This window comes from Strix aluco, chromosome 21 (genome assembly GCF_031877795.1).
Source record: "Strix aluco isolate bStrAlu1 chromosome 21, bStrAlu1.hap1, whole genome shotgun sequence".
Lineage (NCBI taxonomy): Eukaryota > Metazoa > Chordata > Aves > Strigiformes > Strigidae > Strix > Strix aluco.
In genome coordinates this window covers 299,863-319,470 of record NC_133951.1, presented here as the reverse complement: position 1 = coordinate 319,470, position 19,608 = coordinate 299,863, and the positions used below count along the sequence as shown (strand labels likewise).

The 19,608-nt window shown below is 49.6% G+C and overlaps 1 protein-coding gene across 3 annotated transcripts in view; it reads left to right on the top strand.

Moving 5' to 3' along the window:
- The window catches only part of MXRA7 (matrix remodeling associated 7), a 29,563-nt gene extending 10,460 nt beyond the window's left edge, over positions 1 to 19,103 (top strand). Inside the window, exons 4-6 of one of the 3 annotated variants that reach the window (XM_074846950.1) lie at positions 3,903 to 4,002; positions 6,507 to 6,587; positions 13,298 to 14,993. In XM_074846950.1, the coding sequence (XP_074703051.1) occupies positions 3,903 to 4,002; positions 6,507 to 6,540 (134 nt within the window). In that variant the 3' untranslated portion in view covers positions 6,541 to 6,587; positions 13,298 to 14,993. Of the gene's footprint in view, positions 1 to 3,902; positions 4,003 to 6,506; positions 6,588 to 13,297; positions 14,994 to 18,090 lie in introns of those variants that run through there. The other 2 variants (XM_074846948.1, XM_074846949.1) reach the window with 2 other exon arrangements.
- The last annotated feature ends 505 nt before the right edge of the window (positions 19,104 to 19,608 follow it).

Below are 19,608 nucleotides of genomic sequence, written 5' to 3'. Positions count from 1 at the left end.
TGTTTGCCACAGGGTAGCTTTGTGATGCAGCTGCTCCAAAAGCTCCTTGCTCACATCCAGGACAATCTCCAAGGGCTTTAGTTAGAGCCATGTTTAACTGATTAACCAATTAGTTGATTGGAAAATGATTAATTGACTAATTGGGGTGACAACTGCTGTGGTGGTAAGAAAATGAAACAGATGGTACCAAGGAAGAGTGTGTGTGTGTGTGTGTGTGTGTGAAGGGGACTCTGCACTCCTGAGCAGCCCTGGAGATGCTGGGATGTCCCCAGGAGCCCCTGCCCAGGGTGGCTGGGGGCAGCAGGAGAGCTTGGGGTGTTCCCCCTTCCCTGCCCCACTTTCTGCTTGCCCTTTTTAAGGCGCTGTGTGGCAATCCGCCGGCTCGGGAGGATTACGCCTAATGCCACAGAGAATCAAATTTTAATCCTGGTGCTGTGCCCGCAAGGTGGGGGAAGTGCCTTTGGAGATGGGGTTCCCAAAAGACACTTATTCCACCCTGTTAGGCTTCCTCGCAGCACTGGTGGTCAGAGATGTTACCCTGCGGGAGACCTGGTTTGAGGAATGGTGGATGTATCCTGCCAAATGGATGCTCAGTTACACTGCTCTGCCAGGGTCTCTCTCCTTCAGTTCAGCTCGGTTTCAGGGCTGCTCTGGCACCACTGTGCATCACCCCGAAGTGGTTGTGGCTTGGGATCAGAAGGCAATGACAGTCCCTGGCTGTGAGTCATGGCTAGCCCAGCATTCTACCTAAGCATCTCCTGCAGACAGCCACCGACTCCGCTCCTGAATTATTTACTCCATTTCTGAAATATTTTATAACGGGACTGGGTAGAGTGATGGCTCAGCCTGGTGATGAGGCAGGTGGAGCGCAGCTGGGGATAACGGCAGTGCCCTGGCTTTGCTGGGGAGCAACCTCGCTCCTTCCTTCACCGTCTCTCCTGCGCATCGCTTTGTCCTGGCCCAACTCAAGCTGCTGAGCTGCTGCCTGGCAAGCCTGCCAGCAGAGATTCCCCTTGGGCCTGTGGGGATCGTGCAGGCAGTCTGTCACCAGCCCGGGATGCTGCCGCAGTGGCCAAAACCACCAGAGCAGCCATCTCCCCGCTTCGGGCAGCGAGGGGCGCAGGGAGCACACGCGGAGCGCGCCAGAGCGAGCCTGTTAGGGGGAGAGGTGTGCTCTTGGGGCTGCTTTCACCCTGCCAGCCCAGGGTCACGGCTCTGGCAACGCAAGGACATGGAGATGAAAGACAAATGTTTTCTTTGATACAAACTTGTGGAGGCTCTGAGTAAGTAGGTCACCTCATATTTCTGTAGTGTTTTTGCTGTTCATGTGAAAACCCAGCCTCCCCTTTTCTGTGTGTTTCCTGAAGTTTGTTTTCGGTCTGCAAAGAAAGTTCCTCAGCTCAGAAAACAGCCGGTGGTTTCCAAAAGCCACACGCTGGCTCCTTTTTAAACCACAACATGTGGGCAGGGAGATGGTTAGCTTCCTCGCCTCCCTCTTTCCTTATTCTTTTCTGGCAGGGTGGCAATTAAACTGCCCTTTTTGGGAGAGGCAAAATCCCAAATCTCAATTTACTTGGCAGAAAACCACATGAGGGAAATGATATTAATTGTCCTTGAAATCAGGCGAGCTATACAAAGGTAATGAAACAGCTCCTGCTCTGCATCAGGGTAAGAAACAGGATGTTACACCCTCTTTATTTTTTTTCTTTCTCTTGATATCTCCCAAAGCAGCAGCCAGCTGAATTTTCTTTCCATGCACTTCTATGGCCACCTGAAGGGCTGATAAGCTGTTACTGCTTGTTTCCAGCTGGCCAGACTTGTTTGCCCGTTCAGAGGGTTTTCCTACTGAGAGAAGTGGGATGTAGCCAAGCTGAATGTTTGGGGCTGTGGGACCGGAGCATCGGGTGCTTGTGTTTGGACATTTGTGAAGATGCTAGGGAAAGGGTTTGCCTCGTGGTTTCCCCGAGAACCCCGATGGTGTTTTGGGGTTAGGGAAACACTCTGTATCAGTAACTGCGCAGTAATCCACCAGGACTTTCCAGGGAAGCTCCCCAGGATCAGGGACGTGGAGATGTAGAGATGGGAAGAAACGTAAATATCTGCAGGGAGGAGGTTTCTGCCAAATTCCCAGCCCACCGCCACCGCTCCAGGCACGCTCCCTACGCTAGCGGCAGTGACCTCGCGGTGGTCAGCACGCTCGGTCCTGTACCTGCCTGCGCAGCCTTGCACAGCTTGTTTTTGAGATTTCAGGTTTCTCCATCTACAAAATAAGGCTCTGTCTTGTCTTTTGCTTGGGGGTCCCTGAGGTCTGCGAGAGCTCTGGCAGCGGCTGAGTGTGTGCGTGAGCTTGGGCTTGGAGAAATCGCTAAATCAAGCAGCTGACCTTGAACACAGGGAGAAAATCCTTAAGGGCAGTATTGACTGGAAAATAGAGGGAAGCTGCTGATGCTGAATCCTTCCGGGTGTGAGGAAGGGAAGAGAGGAGCTGTGGTGTGTTTTTAATTTGGGCAGGCGGAGGAGGAGAGATTTTCATGAATGTGGTGCCTGCAATAGCAGCAGCGAGGATTGGAAGGAGCTTCCTAGGTGGCTGGGGACAGCGGATGGGTCCATGGGTTATATACAAGTTGGGGATTTCTGTCCTGCCACAGAAGTTGGGGGAGTTTCACCACTTTTGGGGTCTTGCTGGTGCCAGGAGGTATCATCCTGCATATTTCATTTGTGGATAATATGCAAATGTTCAGGGACTTGCTGATGACATAATAACATCTTCCTTTTGTGGACCCCTAAGAAGTATCCCCAGGGCTCTGAGGGTCAGTGGAAGCAGCAGATGTTTCTGGGTGGATGTGGAAACAGCAATGCTGGATGGCTTGACGTGAAGCAGCAGAGTCCTGCAGTCCTTGGGAGATAAAGGCTCGCAGATAAACAGCCCACAGACTAACCAATAAAGGCAACTACCCAAAGCAGCCACTCTTCCTGGGCTGCCCTTTGGATTGACCTCCACTCCTGTTGTTTTCTCCCATCTGTAGGAAGATAAAGCAAGGGAGAGGTTTTTAAAAGCAAATAGTGCTCGAACAAAATCCGATTGAAAAAGGATCGGCTTTGGCTCAGAGTCCGTGAGCTTCGGTGCTCTAATTAGCACAGGGCTGAGGCCGCTGAGCGGGTAGGAGAGCACAGGCCTGGAGAAGGAGCCTTCACTTTCCTGTTCAGGTCTGTTGGCTGGTGACAGAGGGACTTGGACCCAGCTGTGCTGGTGCTCCTGGGGCCGCCTTGGCTCAGCTCCAGGATTTGCAGTGTGGCACCTCCTTTTTTCACAGGCTTTGTCGAGGGCTGCAGGAGAGCTGCTGGGCTGTGTGGCCTGGGACAGCTCTGCTTGTGGCACTGTCCCTGAACCCCAAGCATGGGAAAGGGCCCCTGGACGAGGAGAGCGAGGGAGGAGGAATGCAGGTCTGGAGAGGAGAAATGGAAAATGCTGTGAGCTAATCAGGGCAGGATTAGCATGTCTTGATAAGCCAAGATGGGGCTGCAAGGCTTTGAATCCAGGGAGAGCAATAGCATATGGTTCCTGTGCTGTAGGATTTACTTGTATCTGCTGCCAAGCAGGGCTGCTCGCTTGCAGCATTCCCTGCTGTTTCCAGAGCTAGCTGCAGCTGCCCTCTGGCCAGCAAAACCTTGGCTCTCCACTGCAACCCACACAGCTTCCCTGACACTGCCCAGGCCTTCTGGAGACGAGCTGACTGAGGAAGAGTGTTTTGGGGTGGCCACAGTGTTTGGGGTTTGTGTGCAGGAGCAGGGGTCAGCAAGCATCTCAAGGGAACAAGCCCACTGCTGTTGACTGTTGTTCTTGGGAGGTCTCTGCCTCACGTGACCTCTTGCTCTTTGTCTCTCCCTCTCCCACTCTCCAGCTGCAGATGAGACGTTCTCTTTTAAATATAGTCCTGGAAAGCTGAGGGGGAACCAGTACAAGTCAATGATGACCAAAGAAGAACTCGAGGAAGAACAAAGGTAAGTTGAGTTTCCTTTTTCTTCTTGCCCAAAGCTATCTGGTTGGCATCCTCTTGAAGCAAGCTGGGTGTGTTCAACATCTCATTGCCCCGTGGTCCAGATCCCTCCCGCCTGGGAAGACATGAGAATAAATAAAGTCATGCTGATTTGGGAGATGGAGACCCTGTGGCCGTATGTACCTTTGGAGCTGTTCAAGCTCCTTCTCTGGATGCTTAGACCAAGTTTTCCAGCTGATGCAAGCTGGTGTAGTTCCCCTGATCCCATTAGCACCATGTCGATCTACATCTGTTGAAGACCTGATCTCTAGCTACTTCCCCTCCCTTTACCCTGTGGGTGGCCTCCAAAATGAGGACATGGGCATAGCCTAGAAATCATGGAGCAAAGCGAGCGAGTGTGGAGCTTTAGAGTTCCCTGTGATGGGGCTGAGACTGGAAACATCCATACCCAGGGCTGGCTCCTCCACTGCCATGTAGTGGGCCTGGTAGAGATGGAGAGTTGTCCATCTTGCACTTTTTGCTAAAGTTTCCTCCTGAGCCTGAGCCCTGCATGAAGAAAGCAAGAGCCTGTCCTGTTACTGAAAATGAGCTTTCTAGCTCAAGATTTCCCAGCCTATGCAAGGGAAATAAACCCCAACCTTGCACCTCGAGTTGCAAAATCCTATCCAAAGCCAGTCTGTGCTGTCAGTGTGAAGTCCCTGTCCACATGCAGAGGGAGTTCTTCAGCCTACGGGCACACAGAGCCCATGCTAAACCAGAGATGTCAAACCCCATAGCCAAGGGCTTTGCCCTACAAGCAGGCTCCGTGGCAGGCTGCTTCCTCAGATGTGTGCAGCTCATACCCCTTCCCTCTTGGGTGAGCTGCAGGGAACTGATTTCTCAGTGGTGGCTCAACGAGCCTGGGAGATGTTGTTCTCTCCATTGCTGTCCCAAGGGCTGTGGGACCCAATTCTCCACCTAGGGTGTGCACCTCCTAGAATGATTTGGGGGAATTTGTCACCCCTTGCCTGTGATGCTGTGGTCTAAGTACCACCACAACTGGCATGGTGTAAAGGCCTGACACAGGCCAAGTGGAAACTTGAGCGCAGCAGAGAAGGCAAAGATGGAAGGATCGCACCTTGCCCCTGGGTCAGGCGTGCTCCCTTCCTCGAGGCCCTTGGCCAATGTCTTTATGTTGCCAGTGACTGGACTGGCTGAGGTTTGTCTCCATGACGTGAGCAGGGCACTATGGTAGGCAGAGTAAGTCCAAAGACCTGCCCAAGGGCTGGCACTGACACACTCACTCTGGTCCTGGGAAAGACTCAGGTGGTGCACGGGGCTCTTGTACCTTCACTAGCCAAGCCTGCAGCCATTCTTTCCACATCAAACCCAACCTTCCCAACAAGAGATGTCTTCCCTTTCTCTCCTGGCTTCTGGGCTCCCAGTTGTCCTCAGATCTTGGGCTCTACCTGCCTTATGGCACTGCCAGAAGCTAAGATCTGCAAGGGCTCTGAGCTCTGGGGTCAGCAACAGAAATAAACTCCAGTTTCCTCTAGCATGAGATTGATTCTGCGTTGGTGGCATCAGGAAAAATGTCGTTTGCTTTCTTCCTTTTGTTATATCTTTATTGTGCCTGAAGCCCTCAACCTGAAAATGTTAAGCAGGTCTGTTAGTGTCACTGTTTTTTTCATTTGGGGAGGGTGGTGGTGGAAAGAACTGAGTGAATGTGAGAGAAACCCGTGGGGCTTAATGGGAATTGCTATTCAGGATCCTGCTAAGCACCAATGCAAAAATCTACCTGCAGCAGGCAAATGCAAACCCTTTTCACCAGCAGCTCCATCCAAACGAGCTGAGCAATAGCTGCTCAGGTTTTCAGGGCCAGGAGTCCTACAGGGCCTTGGGCTGGTTCCTCTGTGGCAACAAATGCTCCTGCTGTCACCTGGGGACACTGAGGGGTCATTGCCTACAGACAGCAGTGGCATGGAGGTTTTGTACTCAGGACTGTAGACGAGGCTCCAGGGGGTGATGGACCTTCCCAGGGCATGTGGGACCTCCCAGGCATTGCTGCTCACGTCCGTCTGGAGCAGTCCCAGGGCAGGACAGTGCTCCTAGAACTGATGGACAGTGCCTGGGCAGCAGCTCTCTTGGAGGCTCTCAGCAGCCTTCCACACTGAGAGCCATCGGCAGATGTGTTTTTCCTACTGCTCCTTTATTTTCTTCTCTTCCATATTTGTGTTGTTCATTTCCTTAAGGCAGCTTTGTGAAAATTTTTGTCTTGCTTTGTTGCTGGCTTACTTTCCCCCCACCCCAAATCTTCACTGCGGCATCAGCAGCTTTTCATTTCAGGCCTCGCAGGTGGTGTGAGGGGGCAGGGCTGCTGCCAGGTAAGCTCCTGGGCGAGCTGGGCGCAGCGCTCAGCCCAGTCCTGCATCCTTCTCCCTCGGCAGTCCCATTCCTCTCCCTGACTCCATGCACCCCAACCATGCTGCTGATCTGCTGTGACCCAGGTTTGCCACCTTTATGTTGCAGGATTGAGCTGACCTCTGATCTCACATCTCTGTAGCAAGTACCTTAGGTCCTCGGCCACAAACATTCTTGCAAATCTTTTTGGTAAGGACGCACTGTTTCTTAGAAGTAGTGGTACCACTGATAACATCTGCTAATGTGGGTTTTTTTACTTTTGGGTCTCATTTTCTGGGAGAGGGTTTGTTTCTTGAGTTGCAGTTGACTGCCTGTCCCACCTCCCTCCCCACTTCCCTCCCCCTTCCCTCCTCATAACAGATTAATGAGTCCACTCCCCTCTACCTCCATCTCGATTTCCATGAGTGCTCCAGGGGGGATGAGGGCTCTCACGTTTGGATGCTCACCTCTTCTGTCCTGGATGCCTGAAGCTGGACATCCCACAACCACTTCTGTTTACCAATTTGGAAAATTAGGGCTGCTGAGTGAGTGGGTAGTTAGTCCTAAGGTGTGTTGCCAAAGCTGAGACAGGCTTAGTCTTTGCTTTTAGCCCTGTCACTCCTACAGTTTTCCCATGGACCAACAGGTTCCCATGTGAAGCAGCTTGTAAGCAACATCCCAAAAATGCAAGTGGGTCCCCCAGACCCCCCTGAGGCTACTTGTTGTGTTGATCACTAGTCCGAGTCTTAATTTAGGAACCCCTCATTTTGGATGTGCCATTGAAAGAATTACTTGCCTTTTCCAGGAAGAGCTATAGGACTGCAGACAGGAGAGGACAGGCATGCAGTAGATTGGGTTATTTAACCAAAAACCCACTTCTGCTCTAACCTGCATCACTCCAGAAGTTGTGGTTGTCTTGCCTAGTATTCACTTGAGTTTTGTGGCTTCAAACTGGTGCTAAATCTAGACTAAAAGGGGAAGGAATGTGACCTTTACTGAGTGATGCAACTTCCTGCTTCTTGTTACTTCAGTCCTAAGAAAATAGAGGGACTGTTCAGTGAGGGAGGAGGACAGTAAATCTAGTTGGCAAATACATCTGCGGGTGGTGTCTGTGTGTGATCACACCTGATGGGTCACTAGTACTTCTAGAACAGAAACACGTAGCATTCTCTCCCCTGGGGGGGAAAAATAGGAAGGGGAAGAGAGCAGGGGAAGGATGCAGCCCTTAATCAAGCCAACACAGTGTATTTCCCAAATCCTTCTCTTCTGCACCCGAGGCTTTTGGCCGTCTATTGCCAGTTGTAGCTGCCATGGTGCAAAGCACTAGTTCAGGCTGAGAAATATTACTCGTAGCTGTGCAGCTTGCCCCCTGGGCTTTTGTGTAGGCATGAGACACAGCCCACAAGGGCTGACTGGTAGGTGTTGCTATCTTGGCTGGACACCTCGTGCAGACAAGGGAGGAAGAGGAAGGGCTCCCCAGTGTGCCTTCAGGGCCTGGCTCGCATGGATGGATTGAATTGGTCTCTGCCAGCTGCTCTTCAAACCGCCCTTGAGGTTGAAAGAGGTTAGTGGGTTTTTTTTTCCAGTTAGAAAGGAGTATGATCAGGACTCTAAGCATTGAGAGCTGCAACAAGGCTCCACTCATAATAAAGGAGAAAACAATCAGGACAAACAACTCCCTTGGGTCTTTGCTTTCAGTTCTCTCTTTCCATGAGGCAGAGCAGGTCCCAGCCAAGTCTTGGTTGGCCTCGGTGATGCTGAGGGGATTGAGCTGTCTGTGCTCTGTCCTTTCCACTCTTTGCTAGGTGTGTTGGCTGGAGAAGGGAGAGCAGATGCCATCTGACAGGCCATGGAAAGGTCTCTCCTCTCTGTCCTCTCTCTTGTTTCTGGGTTTTAGGAAGAGGTGGGGGTGGAGAGCCAGAAGCTGCCCAAGGGGGGCCCTCTGCTAAGGCACCCTTGCAGGCTCCTTGAGCAGGGTCCAAGTGAATGGCACCAAACTGCTCAGACACACTCTGCTGTCTGCAGGTGCACTCAGGGATGGAGCAGGTGACACCCCAGACCACAGTCCAGTCTCTGTAAGACTGAGGAGAAGGTAGGGATGGCTGCCCAGTTTCCCTGGCTAATGGGCTCAGTTCCCATAGCCAGGTGACCCATTCTAGGAGCAAATTCTTCTCTGAATAACACTGGGCTTGGACCCCGAAGTTTCAGCAAGGCAGGATGCCCTGGATGTGCACCCTGGCTCTAGGGAATGGCAGAGAGGAGAGACCTTTCCCTGCTCTGCCAGACACCCCGGATCAAAGTGGGGATGCAGCTGTGGCTTGAGGGAGAACTGTGCCAAATTTTGGTTTTGAACGAGACAATGCTTGTGATGACAACTCTGGAGCACATAAGGGCAGGAAGCAGCTGCAGGGGCTTAATGACTGTGTTGACAGACCTTGACCTATTTCGAACATCTCCACTACTGCCCCTCCAAAAATAAGTGGGTGGACTGGGCTGGGGGAGGTTGCATTTCAGGAGAGCTCTCCATTGACATCTGTCCCTGTTCACCCCCTGCATTGCCATCACACAGCCCTGCCTTGCTTGCTTGCTCCCACTCTGTATAGCATGGGATCTGGGCCTCTTTCTCCGCCCTTCTCTTTTGCCAACCTTCACCCCCAACCCAGTGGCTTTGCTGTCCTGTCCTGTCCAGCATGGTGCTTCTTTTGGATGAGGGAAGCTGGTAAGTTTGGGCTTTCTTTGGGGTTTTATTATTTGTTTACTTTTCATCTTCTGCAGCACGATAGTCGTCCTGGGCTGAGGGAGGAGGAGTAGCAGCAGGAGGAGTTTGCAGCAGGACTGCAAAGCCTGGGGCCATGGGACTGTTCAGGGCAGGCGGGTCACTGGCACCAACCATGGGCAAGGCTGCTTTCAGCCACAAAACACCCAGCATATGAGGCACGTTTCCTTCCTACCTGCCCCTTGTAGAAAAGGGGCACTGGGTGTCTGGGGGTCCCTGCTGAGCTCCTCCTGCTCTGATATTCCCTCTGTAGGTGCCAGACTCTGCTTGTATGAGGAGGGAGTCTCGTGGTGGCTCAGTGCTGATCCCTGCCTCCACCATATCCCCGGGGAAAATGTCCTTTGACCTATGAGATGTCAGTGGACTTAAGCTCCGGCCCTATTTATAGAGCATCTGGTTGAGTCATGAGTCCCCAGCAGCTTTAAAAACTGAGCAACTCAGGATGCCTCCCTCAGAAGCCCAGAGAAGGGGAGGCCAGGAAGCCCCTTCCCCGTCTCCTCCTCTCCTGTCCCAGAGAGGAAACTTTTGCAAGCTCCCCCGTAGCCTTTGCAGGGTGTGAGTCTCTGACCCTGCCCTGACGTGAGATTTCAGATCAGACAGAAACTCTGCTTGAGCTCCTGGGTTTTTTCTTTTGGCTCAGGTCCTGAATTGTCCTAGCTTGTGGCTGCTTCTCCGTGTCTCCCTCACCCAATGCTCACAACTTGTCTTCATCTGCTTTTGCTTAATCCTGCGTGGCACGGGCAGCTTGCCGTTCTCTATCTCCTAACACTCTGGGAGCCTGGCTCTGCCTCTCCTGTGGCTCCCCTGCGGCCGGGGGAGACCGAGGGCTGCGGGGAATTGGGGCATCACACCAGGCTGGGTGCAAATTCGTAGACAGCAAGCTGGAACAACAAACACTGAGTGATGGAGGAAAGCACAGGCTGGCCCATCCAGCTTTCCCCACTGCTGTGGCGTTGGCTGGGGGGGTCAGGAGCATTGCAAGGGGATGGGGAGATGACTGCAGGAGGCGATTGTGGCCTCTCAGCTTGAGCCACCTTCCTGGCTGGGCTCTGACCTTTTTGGTTGTTGCTGCTGTGGCTAGGAAACATGGGAGGCTTCCGCCTTGAAACAGCAGTGGGCAAGGTCCGCTCAGGGGTGACACAGTCCCCGACCCCACCGACTCCTCACCGGCCCCTGTCCTAAAGGCAGTGGGACTTGTGCTCCCTGGTCGCGCAGGCTTCAGCAGCCTCCACTGCTTTCCTGGTGTTCCTGAGGAGCAGTAGGTATTTCCTGAGGTCGAGTGCACCTTTCAACTTTTCTGTCCCACTGGAGGAATTTCAGATTTGTGTTGATAGAAGTTCCCTTTGGTACCTCTCACTCTGCTGCCCTTCTCTTTTCTAAGCACTGACTGTCTCTCTCTGTTCTGTGTTTTACCTATTGGCTGAAGCAACTGGCCCACACTTTTGAGACCACTGAGAAAGCTAAGATTTAGTATGTCATTCTTCATATTCTTCCTGCGATACCCCAGTCCTGGACAAGACTACGTTATGGTCACTACCAAAAATGAGATGATAGCTGTCCCCACGGTAAAGAAATGGGAAGCAGTGCTGATGGGACCATCCCCAGCAGTGAGATGGGAGGGAACTGCCTGGGGAGTGCTCGACCACTCATTGCCAGATCTGCCCAGGGCCCTCCTTCACTGCTTTTGATCCTCAAGGGGATCCTAGCCTGTCTGGAGTGAGGAGAGTCTGGAGCCAGATTGCTATCTGCCCTTCTTGCCAGGATTTCAGACCAGAGGACTGTTGGTCCCAACAAGGCAAGCACCTTCTCCCTCTTCCAGGAAAAGGAGCTGGGAATGCTCTGCATTTCTGAAAATCAGCTTTCTGAATGAAAGTATTCCTGAAAAAGGCACAAGCAATTATCAGAGGTGGTTACAGCAAGATGCTCTGAGATTTCCTTAGAGTGGGTCAGGACTCCTTTGGATGGGCTACAGGATTTCCTGACCTGCTGCAGATTTTGCACACATGAGGGATAAACGCTCATGGGACTGCCACCAGCCCACCCCGTTTGTCAGTGCTGGGATCCTGTCTGCTCTCAAAGGCAAGAAGCCTTGTGCCAATGCCATGGCTGAGTTGGAGTGAGGGGAATGCTTCTGAGGCCACCAGAAGGACACCCAGTTTCCATGCTTCAGGAGAAGAATAGTCTTTTGAGTACCTGAGCCTCCCTCATAATCCAGGACTTGCTCTTGTCTGAGCTCCTTGTTCTCCAGGTGTTCCTTGCACAGAACCATGTCCAGCTGACAAATCATACCATTCACTGACTTGGCCCGCAACTTGGGCGAGAGCAGAGATATTTGGATAACCTATATCTGAAGAAAGGACACAGGCTTCCAGCAAAAGAAGACCCTAACCTGTTTTGATTGATGTGCTGCTGGGGGACAGCGTGCTGATCAGGTTGATTTCGTCATCCAAGGTGAATGGAGAGGAGGGAGGAGCCAAGGATAAGCAGTGGCTCAAAGCTGTCAGCCTCCACCCCCATCTAATTAAGTCTTTCCGGCTCCATGGCAGCAATGCCAGAGCTTCTCAGCCTTTATATGGTTATATGGTCCTGAAGTCCCCAGAGTTAGACTGCCTCATGCTCTTTAGTCTAATCCCCCTCACAGCTTGCTCCAGGTATCCCCGTTGTGCAGATGGGGAATTTATGGCTCTGACAGACATCCTCCATTAAGTTCATGCTTAATTTAAGATCTTTGCACCCCAGCTATTGGCCTCGCCCTGTCCTGGAGGTGAGTAACCCTGTGAGGGGCTGCAGGCTGCACCTGAGCCTCATCCACCCTCCCTGACATACTCCATCCCTTGTTGCTCCAACTGTGGCATGCTGGAGGGGGCCTCTTCTTCTGGGCCCCTGTGGCAACAAGCTTATGCCCTCACGCGTGAAATCTGATTATGCTTGCGTGACTTGAGCAGGATGATCCGATTCTCAGCACTGTGAATCCCACAGAGCGATTATCCACTCCGGAGAATTTCTTTTCTTTGTCCTAATGGGTTGGCCACTGAGCCTCCACAGCATTGCTTGAGTAACCCGGGTCCCACGTGATGCTTCACGCTGCATCTCCCATCCGGGATCTGGGTCACCAGCTGCACTTGTGAAGCCGCTGGAGAAGGCGACCTTTGGCAGAAGAGTGGGGAAGAGATGAGGCTGTAACTTGCCTTCATGCTGTGGCTGGCAGGAGCAGGGGACTTTCAAATGGGGTTCAGGTGTTACGGACAGTGAACCCTGGTGAATTCAGGAGGAATTAGGCTGAGGTGCATCTGCGTGTGTTTGTAAGTGCCCATATAACATGTGTTATGACTTCCCTCTAGCTTAGTGCAGGTCTCTGTGCCTCGGCAGCTGCCCAGCCCTCTGCCAGGTGTTTCCCACGGTGGATGGTGAGCCATGGGAGGTGCTGGGGCAGTAAGGGCAGAGTGTCTGAAGGGGTCAAGCTGAGAACAAGGGACCACACAGTTCAGCCCTGGCTCTGCTAACAACATGCTGCAAGACCTCAGGGAATGCCTGGATGTCCCTACCCATAAAACACCTAATCATCTCACCCTCTTTCCTCAGGACACTGGGAGAGCTTCCCATCAAAAGGAAGCCCTGTGACCTGCAGAAAGTCTTGGGTTTTTTTTCTCCTTCCCTTGAACAGAAACATCTGTAGGAAGATTGAGAAAGGTCAACCTGTTCAGGCACACTGCCCTGTGAAACTGGTACTTGTTCCCAGCTCACCTGGCTGCAGGTGGGAAGAGGGATCCGGGTTGGACCAGGGTGCCAGCAGCCCAGGGAGGCTCTGCACAGGACAGTGAGGCAGTAACCCCTGGAGCTAACAAAGGCCTCCAATTAGCTGGGCTTCTCCTGGGGTTGTAACTTAGATTGGTGCCAGACGAGAGATTTACACTTCTGATTGCTGATTTCAACTATCCTGCTGCAGGTGATGAAGCAATGTGCCTCCTTCTTAGAAGTGTGAGGTTTGCAAACAGCAGCTTGTTCTGCCCTGAGGTGGGAAGTTGCCTTGCCTTCCCCACAACACGCACACTGAGTTTTCCCCCTGCTCGTTTATGTGAATAATAATGAACCACCTGAGGGGTGAAATGACTGAAATGATTTCTCTCCCTGTTTCTCTTTGCAGAACTGAAGACTATATGAAGTTGTCCCTAGCCTCCTCCTAAAGGCATCCCTTGGCATCTTTAAAGGCTTGAGAGAAATACCAAAACCAACCAAACACACCCATAAGAGAAATCCATAAACCCTCAAAACTTGGGATCCCCTTTTGGTCTGAAGTTGAGTTCTTCAAAAACTCCTGTGGTGTGAAGTTTGAGGAGATCCTGTTGTGTGGCTCCATGGACTGGGGCTCGGCCCAAGCAGTGACTTGAGTTGTGTTTGGGGGGCTGGGATGAACCTTCCTCCCTCTCCCTCAAACAGAACCCAAATTGGACACTAAATATGCAGCAAGTCTACTAGTTGTGTTCATTACCATGTATTAGGCCTGCCATGAAATCTGTGTTGTTCCTTTACTGGGGTGGGTGAACCATAGCTCTTCTCCCAGACCAGCCTGGACTATCAAGTTGTTTCTTCTTGGGGCCAAACTCCTCTTTCCTGCTGGGGGCTGGGAACTGCCTGTGATTTCAAATGTTGTACAACGCTGCTTTATTCTGAGGGGTGGAGGGACAAAGTGGGGTCCAAGTGAGGAATGGCAGATGGTAGCTGGACTGACTCAAATCTTGCTTCTGTAGTTATTTTAGCAGAGAGCTGATTCTGTAGGTAGACAGAAGACTCAAGAGGTGACAAAGATTGATAGTTTAGCTGTTCTGCTTGTGGTGGAGGTTTAGGAGACCACACTTCAGCTGCTGTTGATATCTGAATTCTCACTTCCCCCTAATCCAGTTCCCAAGAGGAGAGACCCAAGGAGGTAGCTATGGCATCAGAGATTCCCTCTGGCTCAGGATGAGATTAATGGGGGTCCTGGAAGAGACACCCTCCCCATTCCTCTGCCTGCTTGCTGTTCCAGTGCCCTCTTCTCTTGGTAGCCCTGTGGCTTGTCCACTGGAGCCAGAGTTGGGTGTGTGTACCTGCTTGAGACATAGCAGGTTTCAAATCAAACCCAGCTGGTTTGTGAGAGTGAGAAGAGGGTCCGAGTCCTCTAGCGATGTTGTAGAAGCACCAGGCTGGGTGGCGATGTGTCCTTCAAAGTTTTGCTTTCACTGCCGACAACTGCCTCTTGGCTAACGCTGCAAACATATCAGAAACACAACAGGCTGCTTTTTTCCCCCCTCCTTTTAATTCCTATGCAGACAATACTTGAAACCTTGTACACAGTTGTCCTTTCCAGCGCCTGGGGTCGGCAAACTCTTAATAAAAGGGCTCATTTAAGGAACAGCAGGAGGCTTCAGCTTTAGAAGAGGCTGGGCTGCCCCTTCCCAGCCGACAACTGCAAGTGTGTTCAGTGGTTTGCATATGAATTTAGGCACATCTGGACCCTCTGCTTCAACACCCGCTGGTACAGCCGCTGTCTCCCCTCGGTGCTGGCTGGCTGACTGTGTCCCAAGCACCCAACTATGCAAAGAATGCCTTATATACATTGTGTTTAAGTTACATGGCAATATGTACATCGAGCAAAGTCTATAGTTGAGTCCAGATTTTTGCTAGTGGCAGCGAGTCAAACTATTTCTTCAACTCAAATGGCTGTCTGGGTATTTTTTACTTTTGTCTGTTTTGTTTGTTTGTTTTGTATCTGATGGTGGCTCTTAATCAAAGGACTGTAATTCTAGTGGCTTGAATCTGTAAAAATTGCCTTTGTTTGGTCCAATAAACCTTTGAATAGTTTATTTGGTTTGTGCTTGTCCTCCCTGCCTCCAGCAGCTTGTAACTTCTTTCTCAAGAGATTTGTGTTGAAAATCTGGATTTTAGGTTAGAGGTACATTCTGCCCTCCTATGCCTTTTACTCCATAAATGATTCCACTGGCTTCCTTAACGATAGTCAGACCAGTGGCAAAAGTCAGGGATTTTCCCTTATTTCTGCTGAAGCAACACAGTGTCGCAGCAGGATCCTGGTCTTGTTTGGCTGCAGAGCAATTAGCAACATTCCCAAGGCAGAGCTCTGCCCAGGATTTCAGCCGCTGTGAACACGGGTGCGTAGCAGTCCCTGAAACCGAGATCTCCTTTAACATACCTATGGCTCACTGCCTCAAACCTCCAGTTAACTGTAAAAGTCTTGGACTGCAATGTCTAAAAAGAGCCTAAGGGAGTTAAGTATGCAAATTCAATTGCCTATCAAGAAGAATTAGGCTGCTTTGAAAACCCTTAATTAATCTATTTTGTCAGCAATAAGTAAAATCCTGTTTGACCTGCTGAATCCAAATAGTTTTGAGGACAGCACTTATGGGTTGAGAGAATGATTTTACTTGTGAATGGGGTAGGTTTGATCTGAAATCATCAAAAACAACTCAACTTGGAGCACTACAAAGTTGTTTTGCAAGGTCGCCTTTGATAGGAGAAGCTCCTTTTTGAAATCAGTTTCGTATTTTTGATGCCTTACTCTTCCTTCCCAGACTCTTTTCTCTCTTTATCTTTGTTTTGCTCTCCCTTTGTTGTAGATCATGTAGTGCAAAGAAGTAACTGCAGTAACAGCTCTTTTTTATTTCTGTTTTTCAAATGCACAGTCATATTTAAAGTTGAGGGGAGAGCTAAAATGCATTGATGTTGCACTAAAAAAAATAGAGTGAATATTGTCTGTGATCTTGATTTTGGAGGTTTGGAGACAAGGAAACAGGCCTTTGGGGAGGTTTCAGCAGTGTTAATGTCTGTGAAATAACGAGCGAGGGATGCAGACCTGTGTGGAGCACTCCCAGCTGGCATGCATTTCTGACATGTGAGGCAAAGCTGTGTATTGAATTTCTCCACACCAGACTGGAAATATGCCCTCTGGTGCTCAGTGGTGATCTAAAATAAAATATTGATCACTAACGACTGTGCTTTCCTTCCTCTCCTCTGGAAAGGGCAGTTGGATGCTATTCATCTGAGCACAAAAAATTACAGAAGAGACAGACAGATCCAGGCGCTTGACAGCCTGTGGCCAGAGCTTTCATAACCAAAAGATCCCACATCATTATTGGGTTCTGTTTGGCCTTGGGACAATTGCATTTTAATTGCAATAGAAAAGAATTGGCAAATGAGCTTTCTTTTGCCAGGATCTGCTTTTTTCCTGCCCTGCCTGTTGCAGTGGTGCTGGGAGGACAGCCTGCTGCTCCTGCTTCTGCTGGGGCTTAGTCCAGGAGACAGGAAAATGCAGAGCCTGACTCGGGAGGAGCTCAGCATGCAAAGGCTCCTCTGCTCATTCCTGTCTGTCTCCTTCCATTGATCTTGTCCTTGGTGAGGTTGCTTCTGGCATCCTCTCTTCTTTCAAGCAAAGATTGTGTCCTGGTTTTGCATGTCAAGAGGTATTTCTACCCCTCTTGTTACTGGGACAGCTAATAGCTTGTCCACACAGGACTTGCAGGAAGACTACCCTACCTTAACTAATGGCGTGCATTTAAATGGATTAATTACAGTGTAATTAATCCAGTGTATTAAAACCCTGTGCAGAAAGCTGGCTGTAATGGGGACAGAGGACTCTTGACAGGGTGACTATGTGGAAGCAAAGGCCAGAGTCTGTCTTTCTAGCGCACGGGAGGTCTAAGGATGCTAAACAACCAGGAGGAGCTGGGATTGCGGCAGCTCTGTGCTCTGAGCTGCTGAGCGGTCGCTGAATTCTGGCTCCACGGTCACATAGGGGCAAAATGAGCCTTGAAGTAATGGAAACTGCATCTCCACAACCTCATTAGTTCTTTTAATCTCACACAGGAGTCAGGCATGGGGTGTGCTAGGCAATACTGCAATCTGATCCCAGTCAGGTAGGAGTCTGGCAATGAGAATGCACCAGCCCACAGCCAGCCCTGACTGGAGCCAACGTGCACATTCGTTTTGCCCTAAAAGAGGATTTTGTAGACAGTTGCAGCAGTTCATGAGCTACTTGTGAACAAATGACACTCCTGTGCTGCCCACCCTTCTCTAGCCCTGAGTGATGATCAGTAGATGTATGATGAATATAAGCCCTCCTATAAAGGTTCCTCAAATAAAGCCTTGTGACAGATACAAATCTTTGTGCTGCAGGACATACAACAATGGTTAACTGCTTCAGGTCAGGGAAAAATCAGGATATCATCTGTTATGTGCAGAAAGGTGTTGATCACCTACTATGGGACTTTCTAGGGATGGAAATCTGAGCTAGGTGGTCCACTGGTCAGTCTCTGCCCGCACAGGGATCACCTTGCTGCTGGACTGGCTACACGAGTCCATCTCACCATCTGACATCGTTGGCAAACAAACCCTCAAATCAAAGCAGATTTCTGTCTGTGATCTTATCTTCCAGTAGCTGATTAAAGTCACGTCCACACTGGAAGGTAGCCTGGTCTCTAGTTTTAAGGTAGGGTGTGCATTTAAAATTTAATCGCTATTCCTGAATTACTCTGTATCTACATACTGTCATTACAGAATGAAAGGACACTGGGCTGATGAAGCTTAATCCGGTTTCATTATGGACTCTGCTAAACTGGGACATGTTGGTCTTACGAAATTCCGCATGTCGAGTTATCTTGAAACTCTGAGCATAGATAGGCCCTAAGGAACTCCAAAGCTAGTGTTAAAGCAGTCTGTTTTATCTCCATATTTAAAGAACTGCAGAGACGTGCAGGATGATTGGATGGATGGGAAGGTGGAGGAAGGAGAACCAGAGGCTATCTCTTTCTTATCTCACATAGGCAGATTTCCTAGTAAGTCTTGTAAAATGACCTGCATTTGGCTTCATGTTTCGTTTGACCATGGTGTTCTTGCTCAAAGTGTCTTCTGGGGACTGGCTATTCCTACTTCTCCTTTTCTTCTTGACAGGGTTCAGAGAGAGCAGCTGGCTGCCATCTTCAGGCTCATGAAGGAAAAAAGTGACACATTTGGAGAGATGTCCGAAGGAGACATGAAGGAGCAGCTTAGACTGTATGATATATAACCTTGCAGCCAGTGGAGACTCTGCCCAAAAGTCATCTTGGCCCTTATTATGCAGGACACTGGAGGCTGTAGTGCTATAAACATGTTTCAGTAGTTATTTTGCAGTTCCAGTTTGTTTTGCAAACACATATAGGCCTGTGATATGCATTTCAAAAGACTGGTAATTTCTCACCCTTTTTACTGTTTTTCCTTGAAGAGCTATCACGTTTTTTTCACCTTGTACAGAGATTTTTACCTCTTTCTGGCTGGGTCGTATGTCTCAGTCATACAAAGCAGTTAAACTCGCAACATTTTTCTGGCCATGCTTTATAAAAATGAGCTTTCAAGCCTAGTCTTTAACAGTTTGATATCTGAAGAAAGCCAAAGATGATAGATGTAAAATGGATGAAAATAATAAAATCATAGAATAACTCAGGTTGGAAGGGACATAAGGAGTTCTGTAGGCCAACCTCCTGCTCAAAGCAGTATCAGCTATGAGACCAAGCCGGGTTACTCAGGGCTTTATCCTGTTGGGTCTTGAAAACCTCCAAAGATGGAGACTGTACAACCTCTCTTGGCAGAGAAGCTTCCAATCCTACAGCTGGAAAACGAATAGCCAAAGGCAAGGCATTAGTGCTCCAATTAGAGGTGAGTTGCTGTTCTCATCTCCTTGGAAGGAACACTTCATCCTCCTTCACGCTGGCTTTTTGAAACAAATCCAAGTCGGTTCCCGCTGACCTCGTTGAGCTCATCTTCACGCCTGAGAAAACAGCAGCTAACTTCAACCTGGACACACAAACATCTCTTCGACTCTTGACATGGGTAAAAGTAGTACAGAAAGGTGGCTGGCTTTTTTACAAGGATGACTGTGTCCAACTCAGTTCCTGTTCTCCTAATATAAAAATTATGTGGGAAACTATATACTTAGGAAATCTCTGTGAATTTATCAAGTATTTTGAACAGTCTTGACCAACCCTTAGTGGTTTGGATAATCAATGAGCATTCCTAATTTTAACTGAATGTCTTCTGGTGTACTTATCTCTCCTATGAAATCCTGTTAAATGCTTTCTTATCAGGGAGGATTTTCGCAGTTTTAATAACTGGTGACAAAGGGAGGCAACATTTTCTGACCCAGTTTTAGGGAATGATCTCTTAAAAGATTAGGTTTGCTTTATTTTGTACAATCCTTTTGAGTCTGGGAAAACAAATATCTCATTATCTGGTCACTGTTTTCCACTACAGTATATTCTATAACACCCTACTATTTCTATTTGACTTTTAAGAGTCATTTTATCTTCTAATTGTTTTCGCTTGGGTGAAGGCATGTTTATTATGAGATCAAGCTGGTTTTACTACCAGTCATGACTTAATCTAAATTCAATGTCTGAAAATTACCTCTTCTTATTCAACATGAAGGAATTAAGT